General features: G+C 42.4%; 1 protein-coding gene across 1 annotated transcript; it reads left to right on the top strand.

Moving 5' to 3' along the window:
- The first annotated feature begins 1,306 nt into the window (after positions 1 to 1,306).
- On the top strand, positions 1,307 to 16,654 carry Ntmt2 (N-terminal Xaa-Pro-Lys N-methyltransferase 2). Its single transcript, XM_027935051.2, has 4 exons — positions 1,307 to 1,460; positions 9,754 to 9,929; positions 15,432 to 15,681; positions 16,383 to 16,654. The coding sequence occupies exons 1-4, from the start codon at positions 1,307 to 1,309 to the stop codon at positions 16,652 to 16,654; spliced, it is 852 nt and encodes a 283-aa protein (XP_027790852.2).
- The last annotated feature ends 5,103 nt before the right edge of the window (positions 16,655 to 21,757 follow it).

Here is a 21,757-nt window from a genome sequence, read left to right as displayed (position 1 = left end):
TGGGAGGTTGAGGTGGCCGGGTGGTCTGTGCTCCCGGGTTCTGGGCTGCAGCGCTGCGTGGAGCAGGCTTCTGCAGCAGGCGACTGTACAGCGCCCAGGCCTGGTAGCCCAAGGGTGACAGGTCGGCGCATCTTGGCTGGCCTGGGCTCTGGGCTGCGAGCTCCACAGGCCAGGGCGTGCTCGCGCCTGTGTTCCAACCCACCCGGCCGCCCCTCTTGCTGCTCCAGTCTCCTGTGCTCCTCTGCATCTTCTCCGCAGGGAGCAGAGGCCTGCTCTGCGGCTTGCAGGTGGACAGCCATGTCACTGACACTCAAGCAATAAGGAGAAAGGATCGGAACCAGGAGAGAGTATTTGCATGAGCAGACCCCAGCAGGAGCTAGCTATGCCTTTCTGTTAAAGCATGTGGTGAGCCTATGGCCTCTCTGCAGGAAAGGTGCCAAGGGGACTGTCTACGGCTGAACCCAGCTAGGAGGCAGAGTAGGGTGTCTGCTGATGTAGTCTGAAGGTCAGCCTCCTGGGCACAGAGTGAAGTGAAGGGTGGAGAGTAGGTATGGAGGCACAGAGAAGGCAGTCCAGAAAACAAATGCACTCTGGAGGAAATCATACCCACGTTGGGCAGAGAGGCCTGTGGGTAGGGTTGTTTAGAATAAATGCAAGAGCTTGCTGATAGAGCAGGGTATCTGACATCAAAACAGGCTTTCAAATAATTGAATCTCTTGAAGAGCCTTAAAAATATGAAACACATATCCATCTCTATGAAGTGATTTGGGGAAAATTGTACTGATGAAAGGAATCTGAGTGGCTAAGATGACTTTGAAACGGACCTTGTAACTTGAGGATGCAGTGTTCCAGAAGGAGCAATGGAAATCAGGGAATAGGATCTCCTGCAAAATATTCACAACTCTTTGAAATGGAAATTAGGCTATTTCAATTTAGGAATCAAATTAAAGCAAATATTCAGGGTGTTGGCAGGCTGTACTGGAGCCTGTTTGAAGCAGCAGCTAACGAAGGGAAGCGTGCTTTTCCCCAGATGGAGCAGGATCTCATGCAGCCTGTTTTCATCTTAGCACCTGCTGGCTTGGAGTGGTGTCGCCCAAGCAATCAGAGGGAGTCTGTGCCAGGAGCCTGACCTCCCCACGTTTGCTGCCCTTCCCCCACACCCCATGACAGACTGTCCTGATATAGATGGACAGGGGACTGGTTTAAAATGACAGTCTCGAGTTCTTTTAGGAAGAGAAGGCTAATTCAAAGAAACAGTCAGACAAGCTTTCTTTCTCTTCAGAAGCCGTCATTGCCCCGCTCCTCCATGGCCCATCTGGGAGCCCATTTTGCCTTTAGATCCCGCTGGCAGAAGACCGATGGTGAACTCTGCCGGCACAGCATGTCCTTCATCCTTCACCGAGCCATTCGCAATGATTTCTTTCAGAGCTACCTCTACCTGCTGGAGAAGATTCCCCTGGGTAAGTGAGTCAGAGCTGCCAGATAAGGGACAAGGAATGACTGAAGGGACAATGTGAGGTTGTGGGACACCTGGAAGAGACACTAGAAGGAGGAAAGAATTGCAGCCAGTGTCCAAGGGATGACACGTTTCAATGACATTCTTGCACAGAGAGGCAAAGATCAAGTGTCGGTTGATAAGCAGGACTCTATTTTGGGCTTTCCGTGCACCTTCAGGCACAGTGATTTGCTTCTGTCGGTGTCAGCTGCCTGTACTCCAGGCTCATAGAAACTCACTTCTTGAGTTTTGACAGATCATTTTAATATTTGCAAAAGTTTTGAGGGAGACAAACTTGATAACTCAAAGATGAGAGTGTATTTATATATGTATATGCACACATATATTCAAGAGTATATACAGTAAGAATTAAAAAGAGACTAAACAATAATAGATGAAAATGTGCTTGGTGTGTGTGCATGTGTGCGTGCGTGTGTGTGTGAGTGTGTGTGTGTAATCCACTCTGGTCTTCCTGAGTCTCATTGGAGAGCCTAACAGGAGAACATTTTAGATTGGTCTTTGAATATTAAGAAGAAAACCTGGGCAGTCATCTGATTCCATTTTCGTGATTTCCTCCAAGTTTCAGGGATTCTGAGAGTGGAGCAGTAAAGAGCTTATCTGCTTCATCCAGGCTCCTGTTTGCAGCCTCTGTGCAGGTGGTTACTTCAGGGCACTCCAAACTGCCTGGAGGAGGAAACAGCTTACAATTAGAGTGAAGGGCCACCCCCCACCCACGCCCCTTCCTTGGTTTATATTTTCTCCCAAAGAAAGCAGGAGCACTGTGTCTCAGCCCCAGTCTGTTTTCTTAAGGTTGTGTGAAAGCCCCATTGTGCACGGGATGTGGTCAGGGTTTCCAGCTATGGAAAGGGCTACATAATTCTTTGTATTACATTCAATAAACTACATGTTGGTAGTCGACCAAAGTCTCCTTTTATACCCCCGTTTCTGAGGAATCATTAATTCTAGACATATAAATACCTTCATCTCGTATTTCTAGAGCTTTCTCATCAAAGTGTTTACTCATCTGACTTCATTTGATTATCATAGCTATACATAGATAGGGTAAATATTACTATTTTTTTCTTCTCATTTTCCCATCTCCTTCTCCAATTTTATTTTATTTTTCCAGCAAGGGAAAGAAAGTTCAGAGATGATAAGGTCTAATCTGGAGAGAGCAATACCAAAGCAAAAACTGAAGCCCAGGGCTCTTTCTGCTAGATCACACTGCCACAAGTATTATTATTATTATTTTACACATATAATATATCTCATCTGTATCCAAATGGGAAGACGAGAAGGTGATTATGTCCTGGTCCCTCTATATATTGACAGCATTGCTTTCCTGGGGCTGTACCCCAGTAAAAGCAGTTTGGGAGCTGTGGTTGTGTTAGAATGGATAAAGCTATCAATTATAACCAAGAAGAGACTCACTGGAGGGCAGGTGATGGCCACACTTTAAAAATAATTACTAGAGAGAAAAAGAACCTGTTTTTGCAAGTAATGGAAGGTGACTTAAGAACAGAACAATCTCTAGGAAAAATTGGATGACGATTAATTTGGGACAAGTAGATTGTAATTTGTATTTGGCCCTCATCCTTTTTACCCAATATAATCCTTTTGATTTTATGGTAATTTTGATTTTGTCTGTTTTTCTCCTTGTGAAAGTGCTGATGTTTTGCCAATAATTTCTAATCTTTTTTTAAAAATCAATATTTTGATAAAATATTCCTTGGAAGGAATAACAAAGGAAAAAATTAAAATTTTCTGCTTGGGATTAGATGCAGGGTCCTCTTCTTGTCCTGTCCTCTTTGTCACACCATTGGCTTCTGAGACACTCTGAGGGTATCTATAGTGTTCCATGACAGTTTGAATACCATCAGACTATTCCAAGCCAAAGTTGATTTCATATGCCTTAGTTTCCATTTTCCGTGAATGAACACTGCTTTATTTTCTCTAACTGATAGTTCAGCCTAGGCATTATTTTCCCTGAGAGCCACTGAGTGAGCCCTACCCACAGTATCTCTGATGGTAGACATGGAGGAATCTATTAGTTGGTAAGGACTAGGCTATACTGCAATAACAGAGGAAACTGACATCTCAATGGCCAAACACATCCACTCCTGCCTGCTTCGTCACTTCAATATGCATCATTGTGGTGGGCAGGCTGTATTCCACTTAGGCATGCAGGAATCCAGGATGATGGAGTCTCCATCAGCTACAGCATCGTAGTTAATGAGGCAAAGGGAAAGAGCAGCTGAAAGCTTATCTACTCACTTTCAATACTTTGACCCCAAAGGAGGTATATCACATCTGTTTGGAGTCCACTGCTCAGTTCCATGGGATTCTGTATATTTTGTCATTCCATGTTTCCGCTACAAGGAAGAAACTTGGCTCTTTAGAGATGGAAGCATCAGATGCTTCATAATCAATTCAGGTATATTCAACGTAAGAGATATTTTATGGAATTCTTATTATTGTAAAATTTACTGTGCACTGGGCAAGATTCAAATATTAATAAGACATATAATTTCTCTTTTTTATGGTTTTATAATCTAATAATGGAAGCAATCCTACAAATTTATTTTATTTATTTATTTTTAAATTTATTCTCAAAATTTTTAAATTAAGGGTGCAAGGAAGGCAAACTATCAGCTCTCAGAATAGATGAATAGACTTTTTCAGTTTTTTCTTCTCATGGCAGAGCCTGAATGTTCAGAAAGGAATCCTCTTGTAAGTCCCATCTGCCAGTGTCAACTTATAGGCAATTAGAAGTCTGCCCTACCCAATTAACTCTCTTAATCCCTGTGTTTGGTCTTAGGAGGTTATAACTGATATTTATGGGATGTGTTTGCATATACTGGTTCCTCTATTGGACTCTAGTTCTCATGAGAGTGGAGGATCATCTGTTTTTCTCTCTTCCAGGTCTGTGTATTTAGCATTTACCATAGTTCCTGGAACATAGAAATAACTCAGTATATATCTGTTATATGAATTAAATGGCCTCATACTAACAATTAATTGCAGATACTGAAGTCCTGAGTTCACATTCTTGCACTGTTACTAGTGGAGAAGTGAGCTCTGTCATTTTCTAAAGTCTATGTGCATCATTTTCCTCAAAAGTGTCGGAGGAAGGATTAAATGCCATATATATGTGAAAGTCATCAATCTTCAGTAACTATTAGCTTTGCCCCTTTCTTCCCCTGAGCCAGGCCTTTTTTAAAGTCACCATGTAGCCTTTTCTGGAACAGACATTACCAAAGACAATAAACTTAATTCAATATATGAGAGTTTGCAGGCTGGAGCGGATATTATGCTTTTCAGGTTGGAAATAAAACTTAGCCGGCTGAGATGCTCCCTCCCCTGCTCTGCTGAGGTGTTTTAGATTTGGCTTCCCCTACTCTTGATGATTTCAAGACTTCATAGAAATGAAAATAAAGCCCTTCTTTCAAAAAGGTTGGGGAACCCCTCCTGGAGAGTCTGCACAGAGAGTTTGTTGTTTGCAGTAATTATGGAAAGAACTGCGGCTAACCAGACCCTTTGACTCCTGCTTTCCTTCTAACCCCCCACCCCGCCTGGGCCAGGCAGCCAGTCTCACTTTAGCCCGCCCTGTGGCCATGTTCAGTCATGGGGGAATTTGCTGACCATCCCTGGCTGGCTTCAGAGACTCATGGAACAGCAAATACATTGGTACTGAAAGTCTCCAATGGATGATTCTGCATTGCCTGTGACCAAAACAGAATTCAGGAAAAGGGACACACACTTATCACTATTTCCGGTGTTTTGCATCTACTGTCTCAGTTCACCTTCACAACATCCCTGTCGGTGTGCTGTTATCTTCCACATCTCTGTTTGAGGAGCACAGGGGAGTGAGGTCATGTGCAAGAGAATCACAGTGGTGAGAGCAGAGCAGGTCTAGAACCCAGGGGGCCACCGCAGACTCGTTGTTAACCACTACTCACACCACCTCCCAGTGTAAGTGGAAACGTGACAAATGTGGGCAGCAGTGAAAGTGTTTCCATAGGCTTTCATTTGACAAGAATAGAAGATTCTACATTTTATCCACATATCCACACTGTGTGAAATGCCTTTCCCTGTAACTTTTTGCTAACCCAAATAAAATCATCCTTGGTGGCTGAGGTCTTTTGGAATCTTTCCCTAACTGCTCCTACTTGCAGGCATCTCTGATCCCCCAAGACTACTAGTGCTTGTACCATTCACTGGGCACGTAGTGATGTGTAACTCAACTGCCCCTTTCTAGTTTGTAATCTCCGTGAGAGAGGGATTGGGCTTTGTCTTCTGTTTCTTGAGGGTTGTATTGGTGCTTTACAACTAAGTCATAGATGAACCGACTCTTGCTGAACATCCTCTTGGATAGTCACCTTTCCTAGAAATTTCACAAAATCCTTTTTCTCTTTCAGAGCAAATGAATGTGTTCTCTGTTTTTGTCCTTGGGAGTTCAGTTTGTAATGTAGGTCAAGAAATAAGTATCATGTTGTACCAAGGAATAATAGTGTCTAGTCTCTGTCTTAGAGTACCCCACGTTTCACAAAGGCATTACAATGCTACAAGAACAAGCCATTACATGCATTTCCATATTTAAAGGCATGGCTGTTGACCAATTGCCTTATCTGAGTCAACATGCACAGATATCAGAAGGGGAGAACTTGGGACTCCCTGTGACACCTCATATATCTTTTTTAGTGAAATGCACCTGTCAATTAGGTGAAAATGAGAACCATAAAAGCCCTCCTACTGAGGCTGACACCTGCTGAGCTTGGCATTCACTTGTGGCCTAAAGGATGCTGGCATAATGGACCATTCCCATTTCCAGATAAAAGGTTTTAATAGACTGCACCAACTAGTGGACTTAAGCAGGTGATGATGAGTGTAGCTGCTTGGAGCTTTGCTTGGATAAAGGAGAGCCCTGGACTGTGGCTTGTCAGGGGCCCCAGAGCAGCAGCATTCAACCTTGGGCAGAATCTGGGAGCTGTACTTTTCCAGCATGATTTTTGTGAGATATACAGAATTTGTAACAGTCATATTATTAGGATGGCAATGCCTGCCTGTTTTTGACATCCTTTTGGATTTAATAAGCATTTATTGAGCTACCTGCTATTTACACACACTTTACCAATTGCTAGGAAGGGGGATTGGTATAGGCCAGTAGTTCTCTCTGTTTTTGAACTGGAGGATCCTACTTCTAATGTGTTCCCTCAATCAGTAGCTAATTTGTATATAAAGTGGTAGAAGCCTTCTATATTTGTTAAAACTTCTTAAAGATTTGTATTTTTAAAATGACTTTTTATGCACAGTAGTCGACATGTGTGGGGGAGATAGCAAGTAATATTGTTAGTCTCCAGAAAATGGCATACCTGGATGCGGATTCTTGCAACTCTTGCAGCAAATTCAAGGTCACTGAGGGTTCAAATATGGCTCCAGTGTGCTTAAGTTGGAAAATGCTGGTGTAAATCCAAAGATGGAACATAGTCACAGTGATATAAGTGGTGTTTATTGGATTTTTAACTTTTAAAATCAATTTTCAATTGACTCTTGAATTTAAGTTGTTCAGTTTAGAAGCAATTAATACACTAGTTGAATATCACAATTTTGGGATTATCTAAAGAAAAATGTTGTTAGTTAAGGTTTAATAGATTTTTTCTTTGATTTCCTCTTCTCAAAATTATCCCATATTTTTCTTTGCTTCATACCATGATCATAATATTTTTGAATCTAAGTGTTTTGCTTAGAGTTTTCAACTGCTTTTTTAAAATTTTTGGTGATTGATATAAAAACACATCTTCCTTAGAATAATACTGATGTCTCCTTGCTTTTTGCCTACTCTCTCTATTGCCTAGAATCCAGTCTTTCTCTTGTAATGTAAACTGATTTCTTTCCAGATTTGATAAACAGCTGTCATTTGGGTATTCCTGGGTTAATTACATCATCCTTCATCATGCGTCTTCTCTTGATTTTAACCCTAATTGGTCTAGAATATAACTTCAAGAAACTTCGGAAGGATGAATCCATGGGAGGTAAATATTCTTTTGATAGTTTAACTGGGTATTAAAGTTATTTTCAAAATAATTTTTCTTCAGAGTATTGATGGCATTTTATCATTGTTATCTAGCATTTCTGATAAGATTTGTGGTATAAGCCTGGTCTCAGTCTTTTGAACATAGGATTGTGTTCTCTAAGACACTAATTACTTATTGTTTATCAAAAATTCAAATATAACTGTGAGTACTATATTTTAATTTGCTATATCTGGGAAAAATTGAAGATCAACCAATTTTACCCCTCAAAATGGCTTTAGGATCTTATTATTATTCTTTCTGTTTTGAAATTTCTTCAGGACAAATGTAAACGTTGCTTTTTCAAAAAGCTATACTGCTCAACACTTGTTGGATCTTATAATCTTTTTCAGTCTGGAAAGTTTTCTTCTAGTATTTGTCTTTAGTTGCTCTTGTTCCTCTATTTTATTAATTTCCTTTTAAAACAATTTTATCTTACTTAGCTTGAATTAAGTCTTTGTAGGTTTATACATTTGTCTTTTTACTTCTGTTTTCATATCTGTCCTTCTGTTTTATGTTCTGGAAATGTATCCAATATTCCAAAACTTTAATTTCTAAGAATTCCTTTTTATTCTTTGAATTATCATTGTCATTTTCTTTTTTGGATCTTATCTTGGACTGATGAATGCACCTGTTCTTATGTTTCTTCAAAGACATATGAGATTTTGGTTGTGTTTTGACTTAAATTCTTATCCACTTCTTGAATCACTTCTATTTCCTTTTGGGTCAATTCTGATGATTTATCTGAATCTTTTTCTTTCAGGCTGACATTTTACTCTCATGAGTTTGGAGATCATTGTTTATCTACATGTAGGAATACATGACAAGGTAATGAATAAGGTTTCCTCTGCTGTGTAATCATCTCAAAAATAGAAAGGTGCCATGAAACTCCACACGTACAGGTAGCCCTTATCAAACTCTGATGAGTGTGAGGCGTGTGGAGTCTTTTACATGCTAAAGCAAGTAGAGTTCTAGGATTCTGATGCTAAAAGCTAGTTTAGTTTTTCCTAAGCAATTTATTTATTTTTGTATTTTTAGAGAAGAGACATATTTTTCCATGGTGAAGGCAGATGTATTGCCTGTTGTGTTTAAGCGGTGCATTTGTCCCCTCACCTAGTTGTTCTGTAGATAGGCTTTTGATTAATCATTATTTTTTCAGCTTTCACTCCTATTCTTACACTTTCCTCTGATTGGCTCTAAATCTGGAATGTAATTTCCTCTTGCAACTATTTTGATGTGCAAATTATTGAGCTTTATTCTATCTGATTTTTGCCTTCCATAAATTCATTGAAATCATGAATCCATCAGTGATACCCTCTTATTTTCTTCACTAAGTGGATTGACTCTAGTTCAAAACTTCTCGGGGAGTATTGGAGGCACAGAAAACAAATGTGTATACTTGGTCTGCAATCTTGAATTGAAAGTTCTTCCTTTTCATCCACTTTCAATCATTTCCTTTTGAATATCCTCTAATGAAAATATTTTATATCTGCATGGGTGAATTTTGGTTGTCAAAACACACATAAATGCATTCTCATTCATGGCTTGGAAGTTAGAGCACATGTTTTTCCAAAAATAAATGTCTTAAAATAATACTTTGTGTGTTTTGAAATAATGAAATGATAGTGTGCCTATGGTACAGAATAGCTGCTCAATAGATATTGTTTCTTTCTGCATTTTATTTTCAGAAGGTAGAGCTCAACTACATTTCTATAAGGTGGGTACAAAGACATATTGGGATATGTGTTGCTTTAAAAAGAAATGAAAATGATTTACCCCTGCTTTGTGATTAGAAGCAAGAACTAGTGAGAAAAATTATCATAAAACATTTGAACTCAGAGATAAAACTCACCATGAAACTGATGAAATTTTTACTGCAGCCAAAAAACTGTTAAACTTCAAAAACACAATGGTAACTGTGTTTATTAAATGACAGAGTTACTCATTAATGAAAATGTCACCTGTGATTGACAGATGAAATCTCCTGAGATCACAGAGTTTTAGAAGACTCACAGTATTATATAGCATGTAAGTCCCTGAACCAGAGCTCAAACCCAGATCCTCTGACTTCACTCCAGTGCTCTTTCTTCCACACACAAATTCACAGTCTTGAAAGAGGAATTTCAGTGCACAATAAGACTGAGTTGTTCTATGATATAATAACTATTAATAATGTTTCATTTGCAGTAAAGTTGTATGCCTTAACAAGCCAAGTCATCAATGGAGAGATGCAGTTCTATGCTAGAGCTAAACTTTTCTATCAAGAAGTGCCAGCCACAGAAGAAGGCATGATGGGGAACTTCATTGAACTCTCCAGCCCAGATATCCAGGCCTCTCGGGAATTTCTTAGGAAATTTGTTGGGGTGAGTTATCTAACTGCAGCTTGATGAGAGGGCAAAGTCCCTGCCAATACCGAGCTCAAGTGCTTCTGTGTGGTAGATTTAGTCGGGTTAAAGCCGTGGGCTCAGCTGAGTTCAGCCTGTCTTAAGATGTTCACGAAGGATGGACTTCATCAGACTCCTGGCTTGTCCCACTGGACATTTTGCCCTCCTAGCATTAGCTAATCTTACATGCTTCAAGGGAAGGTGAACCTGCAGTGCTGATACTGCATTTGAGGATTAAGAAGACATTTCTTAAACATCTCAGCAATAAAAAGTTGACATCCAGATAAATAATGAGATATACCTTTGGGAACTTGGGTTGATTTATTGAATTTCCCATAATAACAAATTGGTTGTCAAAAAGAAATGTACGCTTATGTTCAGTTTAATAGTAAGGGTGGCAGAATCCCTTTGTATTATTTTTTTACATAGTTCAGATTTCTCCTTGAAAGAACATGATCCCTTTGTAGTCTGGTTTGGGGTGAGCCTCCACTGCCCTATGTCCAGGTCCTGTGGAAATTGCAGAGTATAAGGGTCAAACCTTGGGCTCTACAGTCATTGAAGTCCTCCTACTTAATGCAGAAGCAATCCTGGGCTTGTTACTTAAATTTGTGACTCAGGCATGACCACAGAATCTGCTTCATAGAAGAATGTGAAGATCAAATGCGCTCACACATGTCAAGTTCCTGCTTTAGTTCACAAAATGAGTACCCGCTCCATCTAACTTACTGCTACAACTACTAACATGACGTCATGGAACGTGTTTAATAAGGAACTTTGTGTAGTTGTGAGAGTAGACTTCACCCACCCAGTAAAGCTGCTTTTGGTCCTACTGAGGATAAGACCATTTGCAAATGATGCTTGTTCCAATTCACTACAAAGTCATAGGTTTGCAATTCAGACCCCATTTTGTTCTGATAGAGGAAACATCGTGGATATTCAGCTTTGGAGTTAGGCTGTTGACCTACTTGGAAGCATGGTGTTGTCACTAGGTTTGTGTCACTTCCAGCTCCTGGAGCACCCAGGTCCCAAGCCTGGTGGTAGAGAAAATGTGATGAGGGTGGAACATTTCCTGGGGCCAAAGTGTCTGTCTGGACCCTGGCCACAATCAGAAAGGACTGGGACGTGCAGAGACGAAGGTCAGGCCCACCACGTCAGTGTTTCTGACCCACTTCACGGAAGTCTTTTCTAAGATGGTCAGTCACTCTGCCAAGCACTGTAGAAGCTCTGTCCTCTTTCCTCTCCACAGCAGTTCTTAAAGTAAGGACTGTCCTAGCTCATTTTTATGGTTGTGGAAACTGAGGCTGAGAAGGTTAAATAAGTTGTCAAGGTTACACACTGGTAAGAGACAGAGCTGACACTAAGCCCAGCCAGATCTGTCTGACACCAAACCGCCTGCTTTTAACTCTGACATATTTTTTCCATTTGTCTTGCAAAGTAGAAAAATCCTTGCTTTTTTTCCATGGACCAGAGAAACCTCACCTCTCCAGTCTGGCCCAAAGCAATCGCTCCTGCTCGCCTGGTGGTGAGGCCGACTTTGATCCTGAAGCATTTCAGAAGCTTAGTTAGTAATCCAGCTGTCTTGTCACTCTGTGTGGAATGCCAAGCTGACCGCAGGGATGCTGGTCCTACAGAGCCCTTGAGCACGTCCAGGACCTGGGAAAGGAAAGCGTCTTGTGCTCGCGTGTTTATGTTGGAAATGAGGCAGACTGCTCCTCTCAAATAAGAAGGAGCTCTTCTTAGCAGACAAGGCTCATTGTAAAGCTGTGACCTCTCACTAAGCACAAACACAGTCTTTTTTAAGGAATGATATTTTTAGTACTTTGACCTTAATAATCTGCTAAATTAGTATCCAGGTCAAGAAACAAGGACTTAGGGAATATGAGTATCTGACATGATTTATTCTTATGTCAACCGAGAAAAGGCAGATTGTTTAATTCAGAGTTTTGCTTTCCTTTCAACACCCAGTGACATGGGACAGTGGGAAAAGGTGTTTAATCTACTCACAAACGTATTTACTTTAGCAAATAGACAAAGGGTATCAATATGACATCAGTGGCATAACTGATAAATTTCCTCAGGTTTAGATGTCTATGGAGGGGGAATTCATTTTTAAAAAAATCAGTATTTGATGACCTTTTTTTTTAAAAAAAAAAACATTTCACAGAGATCGGATGACTAAAAAATCACAATCTAACTTGTAGTTCGTTTCGTGTGTGTGTGTGTGTGTGTGTGTGTGTTGCTAGGAATTGAACCCAGGACCTCACACATACTAGGTAAATGCTCTACCACTGAGCTATACCCCAGCCCTTTTTAAAAAAACAAAAATATTTTTGAGACAAGGCCTCACTCGGTGGCCCAGGCTGGCCTTGAACCTGGGACCCTTCCGCTGCAGCCCCAGTTGCGGGCATTCCAGGTGTGCACCTCTGTGCCCCGTTATTTCATGGATTTTAAGGTGTGCCAGGAAGTGCTTTGACTTTAGTTCTAGATTCTTCTGGATGAGCTTAAAGTAATGTTCTTTGAAATGACATACAGAGGCAGAATCAGAAGTAACATGAGAGCGCTAGTCGTTTTACTGTTCTCTATGAATCCATAAATGAAAGAGAGTATATTAAATGAAAATGAAAATGCCAGAATATCTTGTTCTGAGGTTGTGCGTTGTACAAAGCTCTGGCCACATTCACCAAGGGCATCAGATTCCAACGCGATCACAGCGTCTGCAGCCACAGTGTCCAACAGCAGAGGTGCAGTCCCTGAGCTCAGGCTGTAAACATTCCTTCTCAGAGGAGCTGCCTGTGAATGAGACGTTGTGCCAACCGTATCACATGAAGCAGAGTAAAGAATCAGGCGACTGCACCGGAGGCCTGGTGCACAGCGTCTGGCAGAAAGGACAGCCTGTGTGTTTGTAAACGACAACAGTTTCAAGAATCTCTGCTCAGATTTCACGTACTAAATGGATTTCACTACTTAGAGGATAACCATCTCCAAGGAAGGTTTATTTCAAACATTTTGCCTCAGTTTCTTTGTGTGAAATAAAGGAATTAAACACGTGATTTTAAAGCCCCGGGGTTTTAGTGAGATTCTGAAGGGCTCCTTGGAGAGCTGTGGGAAGGTGGAGTGGCAGGGCTCCGCCTCCCTTGAACCAGAGCAGCCTCCTGTCTCTCTATTCATGGAAAAACAGATGTTCACTTGTTCTAGTCAAATCCTCTGACATGGATCTCTAAGGTCTCTCGGCTTTATTGCTCCGTAGTTCTCCTTCTGAAACCACCTGCCCCACTAATGACAGCAACATGACCAGAGGCTCATAGAGCCAAGTAGCTAGGAGATAAATTTGTAACGAGAATTGCTGATTGAGCACATACATTTCTAGTAAAGTCATTTCTAGTAGCTTAAAGTAATTTCCTTATACTTTATCCCATCTTAGGAAGTTACTCAGAAATGCTGCCTTTACAATGCTGTGTATGTACAGCACAGACCTTTAGTCTGGGCCTTTTCCTGAATTCATTTAGTTCAAATCATCACATCTGAATGAAGAAGGCAGCGGAGCACAGCAGAGATGACCAACAACACGTGGCTGAGCACCACCACCTCCCCTTCCTGTCCTCAAGGCAGACACCACTCATCACTGTAGATCCCTTTCCTGCTGAGTCTTGCCGAAGCCTTAGTTATTCTGAATATAGCATTGCATAGACTCTACCAAGGGAAAATGCTTGCCAGTTGAGGTTATGTCCTAATGTTCCTAAAACTGACTCTGGATTCAGGCAGTTCCTGTTCAAATTCAGTTCTGCCATATATTGGGAACCTGAGTTTTCTCATCTACAATGTGTTAGTCAGCTTTTTATTACTCTGACCAAAATACTCAACAAGAAAAACTTAGAGGAGGGAGGTCCACGGTCACCCAAGTCCATTGCCCTGGGCCCAAGGTGAGGCGCAGCATCATAGCCAAAGGGCTTGGGGGAGGAAAACTGCTCATGGTAGCCAGAAAGCACAGAGAGCAGGGAAGATGCCCCTGCCAGGGCAGCCCCCAACCACCCACATCCTCCAGCCAATCCCACCTGCCTACAGCTACCATCTAGTCAGTCCATTCAAACTAGGATGGACTAGGTTACAGGTTTTATAATCCAGTATTTCACCTCTGAATATTCCTACACTAACAAGAGCTTTTGGGGAACACCTCATATCCAGAGAATAACATTACAACAATAATCATCTAATGGAGTGTTATGGAGTTATAATTATTATAGATACAGTTTGCTACATGTAAACATCAACTTATGATGGTCACTATCCCATTTGAAAAGAAGCTATGATCGCTATACTTTTTGTTCTTCATTGAACCTTTCTAACGTAAGGGGGACATTCTGGATGGAATGGAAGGCATATTTCTTGATATTTCCTCTGTACTACATCTGTGATCCAGAGCCAAAGGTTTTTATTTTACCCTTAATTCCTGAGAAATCAAGAATCGGCTTTCTTTTTAAGACCTTTATTGGTAACTTCACATATCTTGTTACTGTGATTTCTAGCACAAAACCTATTTAGCATCCATCCCAATCATGTCCAAATAATTTAGACCAGCTGACTCTTCAAAAATCAGAAAACTTTAAAAAAAAATTTGTATAGAAGCAAGTTGGAGAAAGTTTGCATTGGCTAACTTCCTGCCCCCACCACCTCCTCAGCCACTCACCTTCAGTTGATTTAATTCACAGACTTACTTTTTAAAAAAAGTTCCCGGTAAGCCTGATGCTTCTGGTGCAAAAAGCAGAACACAATTTTTAGCATCAAAGGGGACTGCTGAAATTACCCTTCACTCACAGCAACATGCCGGGTGCCATCTGGGCTGGATTTGAAATAAAATCCTGGCCAGAGAATGGGACAGTTGCATTTCCCAGCTAAGGTCCCCAGATTTACCCCCTAAATCCAGTTTAGAAAAAATAAAATTTCAATTATCCCAGTATGAACTGGAATGTTTTCATGGAATGAATTTTTAAAGTAATTTTAAAACTCAAGAGAGACTCTCACTGTTTGGCTCCTCCCCCTGCCCTATTTTACAAAGTAATCACCTACAGTGCTGGTCCCTTTAGCTGTAGGTTTAACCTAAATTGTAGATATGAAAATTCTATTTTTATAGAGCCAGGGTTGGCTCATTTCTTGGGGAGAATTACCAACTGCTTAAACCTTAGATATTATTTTAAAATAAAATAAGTTTGCAATTCTTTTAAACACCCATATTTGAGTAAAATAAAGTAGAACTAGAAATGTCTGGATTTGGGGGGGGGAAACAATGAAATATTCTGTATCTTGATTGTGGCAGTGGGTACTTGGCTATTCACATTTGTCCGAACTTGTTGAATTGTACACATAAGTTGCACATTTTACCCAATAAAGTCGACACAAATGCAGCTGGTCTAAAGTGGCGATTGGAGTGTCTGAGGCTCGGGGTGAATCCCCTCCTTGAGTGTCCCACAAGGCATCTTCCCGCAGGGGCCCGGCAGAGCTGGAACCGGCTGCGCCCTGGACTGTGGCTCTGGGATAGGAAGGGTGAGCAAGCACGTCTTGCTGCCGGTTTTCGACAGCGTGGAGCTGGTGGACATGATGGAGCCTTTCCTCCTTGAGGCCCAGAGCTACCTGCAGGTCAAAGCGGACAAGGTAGAGAGCTACCACTGCTACCGCCTGCAGGAGTTCACGCCCCCCTGCGGGAGATACGACGTCATCTGGATCCAGTGGGTCTCAGGTTAGTCTCATGTGGCCTGGCCTCTGCCCTCCCCGCTTCTCAGCTGCACAAGACAGACGTGGGGCTCACAAGCACTCGAGGGGCGTCTTCCCTGGACTCCTGTCGAGAGCAGTTAGCTAGCCCTGGGTGTCATGAGAACCCCACAGTCCCCGCTCCCAGATTTCTCCCCGTGTTCTCTGTACAAGCTGGACGGTTCATCCCCACCCACGAGGATGGAGCAGGTGTCCTCACACCAACAACCTAAATCCTTGAAGAAACATAAATACTTGAAGAGATTTAACAAGTGGGCCCCAAAGGGTTAATCCCCATATATTGGCAGAATAGTCATTCTTAGACTTAAATTCCGAGGAAACAAGACAACAGGGAATTAGGGGTGTCTGTGCGTGCTCGCATGAGCACAGGATTCACTAAGGAGTGGCCGTGGAGTTGGGTTGGCCAAGGAAATTGGAGGGACTCATGGGATAGACACCAGTGTCTCTCTCATTCTTGTGAGGTAGGTAGGCCAGGTAGTATAATATGTACTTTAAAGACAGGGACTTGAGCAAAGAGGATGTGTGTTCTTCATCTAGATTTTCAAAGACTCCTGCAACTACAACGACTTGGGTTATTAAGTATTCTGTGACTGAGCCTTGCGTTCTTCCCTGCTCTCCTCCCTCCCCACTGTTTCATCCTGTTTCCCATCAACTGGGCCCCACCTGTAGGCTACCTGACTGACAAGGACCTTCTTGCATTTCTTTCCCGATGCCGAGATGGCCTGAAAGAAAATGGTGTCATCATACTGAAGGACAATGTGGCCCGGGAGGGCTGTACCTTCGATCTGTCTGACAGCAGTGTGACTCGGGACATGGACATCCTCCGGAGCCTCATTAGGAAGAGTGGGCTGGCCGTGCTGGGCCAGGAGAAGCAAGAGGGCTTTCCGGAGCAGTGCGTGCCAGTGTGGATGTTTGCACTGCACAACCACAGACACTCCTGAGCGGCAGTGGGGATGAGCGCCTGCACTGGGCAGAGGTGCTTTGGGTCTAGGGAGCTCCTCCAGGGTGTCCCCGAAATGCAGACAGAGATGGAGAGAAGGGATGCAATGCACATCTGGAAATGACTGATGATGCTGTATGTACAGGTTTCACTAATGCAATAATGCACACACTGGTGTGCACAGGACGGTGGGCACACTCTGTGATGGTTGATGATGTCATATGTACAGGACTCACTGGTGGGATAATGCACACTCTAATGTGCACACAATGATGGGCACACGCTGTAATGGACATGTGCGGACTCTCCATGGGCTTTCTGAAAGATGGAGTGGGAACATCCTGAAAAACCCTATAAGAAACAGCTTATAGACACCTCACCTGTACAAGTGTGAATGAAAATAGAAAAGGAAACAGTACTTATGAATTCTCAACTCTCTTCCTCACTGATTGTTTGTGTAATAGAGTTGTCCAGCATGGGTGAGAGAAAGCTGACACCCGCTTCCTTGCCCTGGGGTCAGTTACTCTATTCTTCTTCCCTCCTTGATACTACTACTTCTCTTGAACAAACATCTCCCCCTAATTAACAAGGCACTGAGTAAATAATCTTGTGAAAACATGTCAATTAATTTTGTCTTTAGCCCTTCTCTTGGCTGAAAATGTATATGGTTTCACTTTCTATTTTGGGTCTCAGTTACCCAGTGATGTAATATGGGTGTAATTTGATAACAGAAGTCTGCATTACAGTGATGGGGAAGTGTCTCCTTTCATAGAAAGTGCTGTACTCTGAAGTTTCAGCCTAGAACATACAAGTAAATGTCATTGAAAATCTAATTTTAGCCACTGACTTCCAACACTGCCTGTTCCCTTGCGGCTGCTCCTGGTTCCTTGATTGAAATGAAGGTGCACTGGGAAAAGAGGCATCAAAAGAAGTGGACAAAGAAATGGCCTAAAACCTAAAATTGAACTAGCTGGATTAACATAAGGCAGAGGGTTAATTTAAAGATAACCAGAAATCTTTCGAAAAGAAAAATTCTGATATTTATAAGCAGAATGTTTACATGTTCTTGCTCTTGTCTTTAAAACACTCCAATATTTTCATGTAGAAGTTCATGTGTTTTGATATATGTTGAGTCTTCCATGAAATTCTGATAACCAATTAAAGTCAAGAAGGCCTACTCCTGTACAGCTAAGCTACCATAAACATCACATTCCAAGGCATGGCGCTAATGCAAGAGGAAGACTGTCCCTATAGAATCTTTACAGCTACCTGGGTAATTTCCTCTAGTGTGCTGGAAATTGGTGTCACTGCCTCTGACCTCGGCACCTCCAGGTATGGCCGTTACTCATTGTAGCCTGGAGTCACATACACGCAAGATGAGTTGGCATCTGTGTGTGGTGAGCAAGCCAGAGGCCAGACCGAGTCAGATGGTGAACCATTACCAGGCAGCCTATGTGGGATAAAACGCGGGTGCTCATGCTTTAGCCCACTATGAGTTTTGGAGCTTTTCGGCCTGTCCTGGGAATTTTCTGTTTCTTTTACACCAGCACGCTTTATTCTCTCGTCTTTCAACTTGCTCCTTTTGTAGCACCGTTATATAACTCTCAGACCACACATTGCCATTCCAATTAAGCCTTCAGTGCTGGCCAGTGGCAGACACTCTGGTCTCCAAAGAACGAGATAGAGTGGCATGCCCACCTTTAGTTGACCTCACATTTAAGCCAAAAAACCACTATAGGGATGTTTGGGGGTTTAGCCAATGTAGGCAAGCAAGTACAGAAGCTGAATTGGGCAGTTAACGAGACAATGCAATGGGTACATTGGTATTTCCCACGGGACTTTCCAGGTTGGCATAGCAGCAAGCAAGCAGAAGGGAAGTAGGTCAAAATTACCCTAGTTGAGTACAAGTTAGAGAATGGTTACTAACGTCTAGACAATCTCTGACAAGGTACATTGCCCAAGAAAAAGGGAAAGCAAAGAGAACAATTTTACATTGTATAAGATTGCTATTTTGTGTTGCCAAGTATGTTATGTTAGGTAACTATTAATGGGCACAGAGGCGGCGCTTTCCCACGGGAGAAGCATTTCTTCCATGTTACGGAGTCTCAGGCTAAAATGGAGTCTGTTTGGTCATTGCCCATATAGCCTGGCCCATAACAGCACCTAGAAGCTGCAGGTATGGCTGCAGGGGTACATCTGTGGGTGGTGACATCTGTGGGTGGTGAGCAAGCCAGAGGCCTTCTTTGTTTCCCTTCCTAAGTTGTTCCACTTAGATCTTTATTGCTCTGCACAAATCCCCCGACTCCACATCTATCCTTGATTTAATGGAGAAAATGGAGATTGGAAGTAAATTGTGTCAACACCACTGACCTCTGTATTTTTAGGAATAGGTACAAAGTACAGAGAGCAGTGGTTTGAGAGGAATCAGAGCCAGATCACGTGGCCTCATTGAGCATGTGGAGGCGTGGACATGCTACTCAAAGGACACACACAAGTTCTAGAAGGATGCAGGTGGGAGAGTGGTTTTTTCTGGCCTTGAAGGTAGATAGATACTGTGGAAAGAAGACATTTAGGTGACCTACTCCAGCTGTCTTCAGTCTAATTTAGGAAGACAAATTCTCTTTGTGATTATCAGGACATCTGCAAGCCAGTGGTATAAGTGGTAGCCTTCACTAGTTCCCAAAAACCTGTCCATGTCAGCTGTCTCAGAATCATAGAGATTCCCAGCCTTCATCCCCAGGAGGGTTTGGTTCTATGAAGTGGGATAATTTGTGTTTTTTAAATAAGCCCTCAGATTGATGCTGGGATTATTTTTGCTTGAGGACACTGGTGGGGAGGAGGTGTGGAGCTGGGCTCTTCAGAACCGAGAAGGACAAGGTAGGCAAGGGAATAGCTGGGTGGGGGAACCATCCTGCACACTGCTGCTCTTTATGGATTGTGTCACATGGAACCTGCCCTTGATTCCCCATCACCTGTAGCATGACTCCCATGCCTTTAGAATACCTTAGGAAGCCTCATGATCTGGCCCTGGTTTCCCTCTCCAGCCTGTACTACTGTACCCCTGCAGCTATACCTGACTGTAGTTCCCTGAAGGAGCCTGATATATGGCCCAGGACATTAATAGACATCACTTCCTCAGCATAGAATATATTGCATTATTTTTTCTGGCCCAGATTCCCTCGATGTTGCAAACTTCTGGAAATTCCCTTCACCCAGCGCCCAGCTGGTGGGGAAGTGCCCAGTTCTGTGCCACCCTCTGCTTACCCTGTCATAGACATGATCTCTCGGCATCATAATCCTCTGCTTACTGCCATTTCCTTGATTAAACCCTGAGCTCGTTGCAGGAGTATCTGTGACGAGAGTCTCCGTCTCTATCACAGGCCTCATCACACTGCAGGAACTCAAGACTGTTGCGGGAAGAAGGCAAGGTGATGTCAAAAGCAGATACGCCCAGGGCTGTCTTGATTTCTAGAGGCATCGGACAGGAATCAGCAACATAGCAGGAAAAATCAAGGGCTTCTGAAGTTCCACGAGCAGGGGGCTATATGAGGCTATCCAGAACAGAGCAAGCAGTGAGAGCCAGGAGGAAATGTCCAGAAACACAAGGCCGGTGAGCTCAGCGGCCAGGCAAGAGTGTGGGGAGAAACCAAAGCAAGATCAGGTCCTGAGGTCAAATCCTGCTCAGGTGGGGAAGCTTGCTTGCTATTTTTAACAGCATCCAACCCAAGGATATGGCCATCCCAGAGCCCGTGGTTTCATTAGGTTGATATACTCTGGGTAAGAAAGACATGTTAAAATTAGGGGCAGATTATAACAGAGCGAATCCTAATCCTCACCCATTTCCCATAGAGCAACAGGTCCAGAGAAACTCGGTTATAGATAAAGTCAATCCTTCTGTGAATGTTGAACAGAAGTGGAAGAGGCTCACCTGTATACTTCACAGATAGATTAACTGCAAGCATGCCTGAGATTCTATATGAACTTTGCAGGACCCCTGGGGTTGCACAGTGATTCACAGATGGGTGCAGTATTCACCTGCCTCCTCTTTTAAAAATCGGAGTTATACCTCCTGAAAGCCGTTGATGAGTATAAAAGCATGATGAGTCTTGGTGGGTCAGACATCGTATAGATTTGGGACCAGCATAAAAACCTTAAACAGAAAGAATAAGGTCGCGCATATGAAAGACGATCTGCTTTGTGTTATGGACACAGTGTGGCCCCTTCTTTTTTTCCCTCTCCACCATTTCCTGTAACTGACCTTTTCTGAGTGATGGACTGGGGAGAAGGCCTGTGTCAGATAGATTCAGCTGCCTGTCATGAGTAATTAAAACCGCTTGTGTTATTGCTTTCCTTAGTTCCAGCTGACTCTGATGCTTTGGTGTCCATGCCAAAAGACTACCTCCTACAATCATCAGAGGCCAGTGTTTCTGCAGAGGTCACTGCATGTTAATTAAGCAAATATGTGAAAAATAGTTTTAAATTATCTCAATTAGTGGAGTGTGTATGTACATGTATTTACAGTGGGGGTTGGGAAGAGACTTTGAAACAATAACTGACTTGCAGAGCTAGAGATTTGGAGTCAAGGAACTGTGTGTGTAGCATCTTTGCACATTCATTAAGTTGGCATGTCTTTGGTTTATGACAGACTCTGTACTGTTTTCTGCAAATAAAGGTAGTGAGAATGTTCAAAGGATCATGGCTCGGTAATGCAAAAGACAGGTACATAAATGATAATAATTCATAATAAAAAGACTAAAAGAATAATCAAAGAGTTAATATAGAGAAAAAAAACCTCACTCCATCTCTGGGATTTGAGGAAGGCTCCGCAGTTTCATTCTATGCATTCAACACAGTTTGTTTGAAGGCCTTCTGTGTGTGAAGCTCTAGGATCTCTCCTCGGAGAGATTGAAATGCAATAAATATAAATAAGTACATCATTTTAGTGTTAGAAAGGTAACATTTTGGAAAAATGAAAAAAAGTAGTCATGAGAGAAGATTGTAATTTTGAATGGCAGTGGTATTGGCTTCATTGTAGAGGAGCCATTTGAACAAAGAAGAGAAGTGGGTAAGGGTTTACAATGTGTGGATACCATAGGGGGAGGCA

The sequence above is a fragment of the Marmota flaviventris genome, chromosome 12, assembly GCF_047511675.1.
Source record: "Marmota flaviventris isolate mMarFla1 chromosome 12, mMarFla1.hap1, whole genome shotgun sequence".
Lineage (NCBI taxonomy): Eukaryota > Metazoa > Chordata > Mammalia > Rodentia > Sciuridae > Marmota > Marmota flaviventris.
This window is presented reverse-complemented; position numbering and strand designations above follow the sequence as displayed.

Bases quoted from the DNA above. Each gene is read 5' to 3' on its own strand.
- Ntmt2 (XM_027935051.2), top strand. From the start codon at position 1,307: ATGGCCCATCTGGGAGCCCATTTTGCCTTTAGATCCCGCTGGCAGAAG. The intron at 1,461-9,753 runs GTAAGTGAGTCA...TTTCATTTGCAG, and splicing joins GCTGGAGAAGATTCCCCTGG to TAAAGTTGTATGCCTTAACA. The intron at 15,682-16,382 runs GTTAGTCTCATG...CCCCACCTGTAG, and splicing joins CTGGATCCAGTGGGTCTCAG to GCTACCTGACTGACAAGGAC.